The sequence below is a fragment of the Cynara cardunculus genome (genome assembly GCF_001531365.2).
Source record: "Cynara cardunculus var. scolymus isolate 2C chromosome LG 8, CcrdV1, whole genome shotgun sequence".
NCBI lineage: Eukaryota > Viridiplantae > Streptophyta > Magnoliopsida > Asterales > Asteraceae > Cynara > Cynara cardunculus.
In genome coordinates, this window is record NC_037535.1 from 16,175,060 (window position 1) to 16,179,696 (window position 4,637).

At 29.5% G+C, this 4,637-nt stretch overlaps 1 protein-coding gene across 1 annotated transcript in view; it reads right to left on the bottom strand.

Annotated features, from left to right (window-relative positions):
- Window positions 1-232: 232 nt before the first annotated feature.
- The window catches only part of LOC112516591 (stem-specific protein TSJT1), a 6,147-nt gene continuing 1,742 nt past the window's right edge, over window positions 233-4,637 (bottom strand). Inside the window, exons 2-5 of the mRNA XM_025123724.1 lie at window positions 1,900-2,140; window positions 1,414-1,534; window positions 785-894; window positions 233-530 (exon numbers count right to left, since the gene is read on the bottom strand). Of these exons, the coding sequence (XP_024979492.1) occupies window positions 495-530; window positions 785-894; window positions 1,414-1,534; window positions 1,900-2,140 (508 nt within the window). The 3' untranslated portion in view covers window positions 233-494. The remainder of the gene's footprint in view (window positions 531-784; window positions 895-1,413; window positions 1,535-1,899; window positions 2,141-4,637) is intronic.

Consider the following 4,637-nt stretch of genomic DNA (forward strand, 5'->3'; position numbering starts at 1 on the left):
CAAAACTATTTTGGTTTAGATGGATTATTCGGTTTCATAAAATCTCCATGAGTATCTTAAGTCTCAACCCCGGTCAGTTAAGTTTCTAGATCTGCCAAAAATGTACGTCAAAATCAACTAAACAAACCTTAAAAATCCCTCAAAACAGTGAAATTCAACTAAAAATACATCTGCAAAGAACATTACAGGTCTTTGATCCACCTCAAATATGCATGCAAACGCTCAGCAACAATTTTAGATCCGCCATAATTCTCAAATGTGGAATTATAAAAAGGTACAACAACTTAAATTCCAATTCAGACCTTGCAATAACACCAAAAACCCCACATACACACACACATTGACAACATACCCATATTATACATACATGTTTACCCAACCTTTATTACACAACCAACCAACATGTCTCTGTACAACATACAAACAAAAGCAACTCTAAAAATCAAAATCTATTTATGGTTCCACACCCAACATCACATTAAGATTGTGGATGTTTACTCTGTGGCTGTGATGATAGATGGCCCTTCCACCTGAGAGAAATATCATTTAGTGTCAGAATCTGTGATAAAATATGGCTCAAATTTAAAGCATATATCATCCAACATGTCATATTCTGCTCCACATTTGATAGTAACATATACCTAAGCCATTTAAAATGATCCAGTTTTATATTCGGGACCACACAGAAATAACCAAGATAACGAATATATATATATATATATACATACATATATATACATACATATATATATATAGATATAGATATAGATAAGTGGTTACGCACCATGAATTTTGCCCCCCATATCTCTTCCTCAGTTGCAGGAACGGCTGTGATTTTATTCTTGGGATTTTCGTAGCATCTGAGCCCTCCAACCGCAGTGGAGAAGAAGCATCCTGCATATACCATTGCGGGATGAATCAAAAAGCTTGAATACAGGGATTTAAAACTGATTCTAAACAAACTCAGTATATCTCATACAGTGTTTCTATTCAGTTACTACAATAAAATTGGGTTTACAGGACGCTTAAAACGTATATATAACTAGAAGAATAAAAGTGTTACAATAGGTTTGTAGGACGTTTTTTTGGACGTTTTAACAAGTTTTTTTAATATGTTTTAAAATAAAGTGTCGTATTTTTTATAGGACACTTGCGGTTCATACGACACTTTTTCAGATAGTGTCGTATATGATAACTAATACAATAATTTATTTTTTAAAAACGTTCTATGAAACTTGTTAAAACGTCATGTAAACAACCTATTACAACACTTTCAGATAACACACTTTATCATTTAGTCTTATAAAACAGTCAATTGGAACAGTTAGATAATTTTAACGTTTTATAAACCCAATTTTGCTACGGTGTCAACTTGTCATTATTTGACTTAGAGAAAAATAGAAGGGGCCATACCTTGAGGGAAAGAAGCAAGTGATTTGCCACAGGCACCTTTCAGCAGATCAGCATCGTTGGCAAATGCAACGCACCCATCGGCTGTGATTCCCCAATACAAAGGAACCTTACCACATTGATCCTATCATTATCATTACCAAACAAATCAACATCCAGATACGATAATTATTTTATTATTAATAGATTCATTAAGAGAAAACATCTGAATTGTTAAAAGTTGAATCTTGTTTGCAGAAATAAAAAAAAATCTGTTTCTTAAAGATTTTAAAACATTATGAATAAAATATCTTAGGTCTCCCTGAACCATTCAGTACCATAATTTCATTTTGAACAATTACCAAACATAAATTTGGAATTTTGTTTTTTGTTTTTTAACGGTTAATTGCATTAATTTTCTATCATGGTTTAGAGTAAAATCATCTATCCCACAACATAAATACATCTAATTAATTAGTCAAGTAAAATTAGGTGGGGAATTTGACTTACGGTGGCGACAAACAAAGTGGAGGTCGACTTGTCAAAGACAACAAACGCGAAATTCCCGTTAAGGTGGCCCACGACATGATTTGGAGGATAAGGTGCACGATCACGGAGAGCCTTATAAGCCTCAATGACCAAAATGACCTCATTGGCCGACTTGGAAAGCCCGTATTGTTGCTTTAGGCTACCCAAGTTATCGAGTGCTCCTTCGAACAAGCAAAATATCTCGTCTTTTACCGCAAAAGATCTGCCATTTTCATTAATGCTTAATGAATCATACGACATATCACCAAATAAAGCAACGTAGATAAATAAATGAATCTTTTTTTGTTTTCACAAGTAACACTCAACTTTACAATGGGCCATGCCAGGCACAAAAAATATATAAATAAGAAAACGATGACGTTTTTAAGGTATTAAATAAAAGTCAAATTATCAACTATGAATTATTCAAAGGAATAATTCATTAAAAATAGTAATTTCTAATTTACTTTATGGTCATCTTTTGAAATTATTAACGGATTTAATCAAAAATTTACATTAAGTAGTATTATAGGCCGTTTACCAAACGCTTACTGTGGTAAGTGAACATCAAGTCTCCTTACCAGGACCAAGAATCTTACTCAATAAGAACGAGACAAAGACCAAGAGTCTTACCCGGTAAGTGAGGGGGACGACTTTTACCATAGTAAGCGCTTACCAAGTGAATTGTTGTATACGATATTGTTTTGGTGGATTAAAATTTTACTTGGTAAGTAATTGATGGTGTTAGATTTTATCGGTTTACGCTTACTGGGTAAGCGTTTGGTAAACAGCCCCTTACTCGATTTACGTATTACATTTTTCAGATTATTTTTTTTTATTAACCTAAATATCAAACCCGTTATGCGAGCCAACTAATACCAGGACGACCACTTGCTTTACGGATAACCTGGAGTCAACGCATTTGAACCTTCGTGGCCATAAGAAGATTTTTATTTCTTCTTGGATTTGAACTTGGGACCTCCTGACACTTTTGACCTTTGGAGCCCAAGCTCAAACTAAATGCGCACCACATTTTTCATATTAAGATACTAAGCAAAACGGATGTTACATAAGTTGCTGAAATGCTACGTGCAAAATGCCAACATGAACCCTTTCTATATTCATTTACGTAACTTACGTAATACCTATTTTTTTCTTATTATTTTAATCCAAAAAATAGATTATGCAAGTTACATAATGTCACTTACGTAATTTCAAGCAAAACCCGTCAAACAAATACAAAAAATAATTGTAAAACGAATATGTAGGTATTTTAGTCAATTTCCCATTAGTCAATATTTGTTGAATTTGGATAAGACTTGAATCCTTCATTATTTGACCAAAGGGTCCTCTCATTTATGAATGATGATATGATGTAACCAAATTCTTTAATAAATGAATGATGTTTCTTTTAGAATGGGAGGTGAATTTTACTAACAAAAAGTAGATACAACAAATTTGTATTTCCTTTTTATAGTGAAACAATCCACCTAAAGCTACTACCTATTTTCTATTAACCATATTAATTATTTATATTATATTATAAAGTATTTGACAAAAATTCTTAAAAACCATTTTATACATAAAGTACTGTTTATTGTTACATATTACTTAAAATTCAAAATTACAAGTAATTTTGCGTAAGTATAACTTATTAAAAGTTCATTTTTAAATTCGTATAACCAACTGCAGATAAACATAATCAAATACTGGATAAACATCCATTTTAAATATAGAAAATCTAAAATATAATTAAGATCATCATTGAGTTCTAACATAATGTTTAATATTATTATTATAAAAAATTATATTGTTAAACCAAAAATAAGTTGTTTTGTTATTAAATCTAAATTAAATTATAATAAAAAATTGAATTAAAGAAATTACATCAAAAAACAAGAACTATTAAATAGTTAATTTGATACTAATATCAATTTTTTTCTTCAAAATTTTATGTTATCTTCAAATTTATATTTCATTTAAAAATAAAACATTATCATTTTTTCAAAACCACATAAAATTGTATTATTTCGATAAAGATAAAGAATAAACACTAAACATTGAAATCGAGATTTATCTCGCTACATTGCACGAATACCTTTCTAATATTAATATAATAACAATTATAAATACTCAACAGTTGTTAACATAGTTCATATTTTTGTGTCAATTGCTTTTCTCCTAGTTCTTTTTTATCTTAAAATCAATTGTATCTTATTTTATAAGATAGTAATTATATTTTTCGTCCCTTTGGTTTACTAAAAGTTACAAATTTCATCCCTATAGCTTTTAAATTATGATTTTCGATCCTATGCATTTGTAATTTTCATCTCAAGACTAACTCTTACCTTTCAAGTATAAAACAATAGGTTTTACTTTTTGCGGTTATTTAAAATATTTTTTTTACGATAAACATAAAAACTTTGTTTTATATTTTTAATTCATGATTCCAACAATAAAAAAAGGAAACTTATTTTCATAATATTTCAGATTTACGATTCTAAGGGAGAATGATTAAAGTGAAAGGGAAAAAAAGTCATCATCGTGTCATCATCACTCAACACCATTATCGCTTCATTTTAATGTTAAATATTTTAAAACTATCTAATTCATTTTTTGCATATGTTATTTTTTAAGATCGAGGAAATTGATAAATTTATGTTTTAATAGATTTTTTAAAATAGAAAAAAATATGAAAAATAATTATAATTATAGTTTTT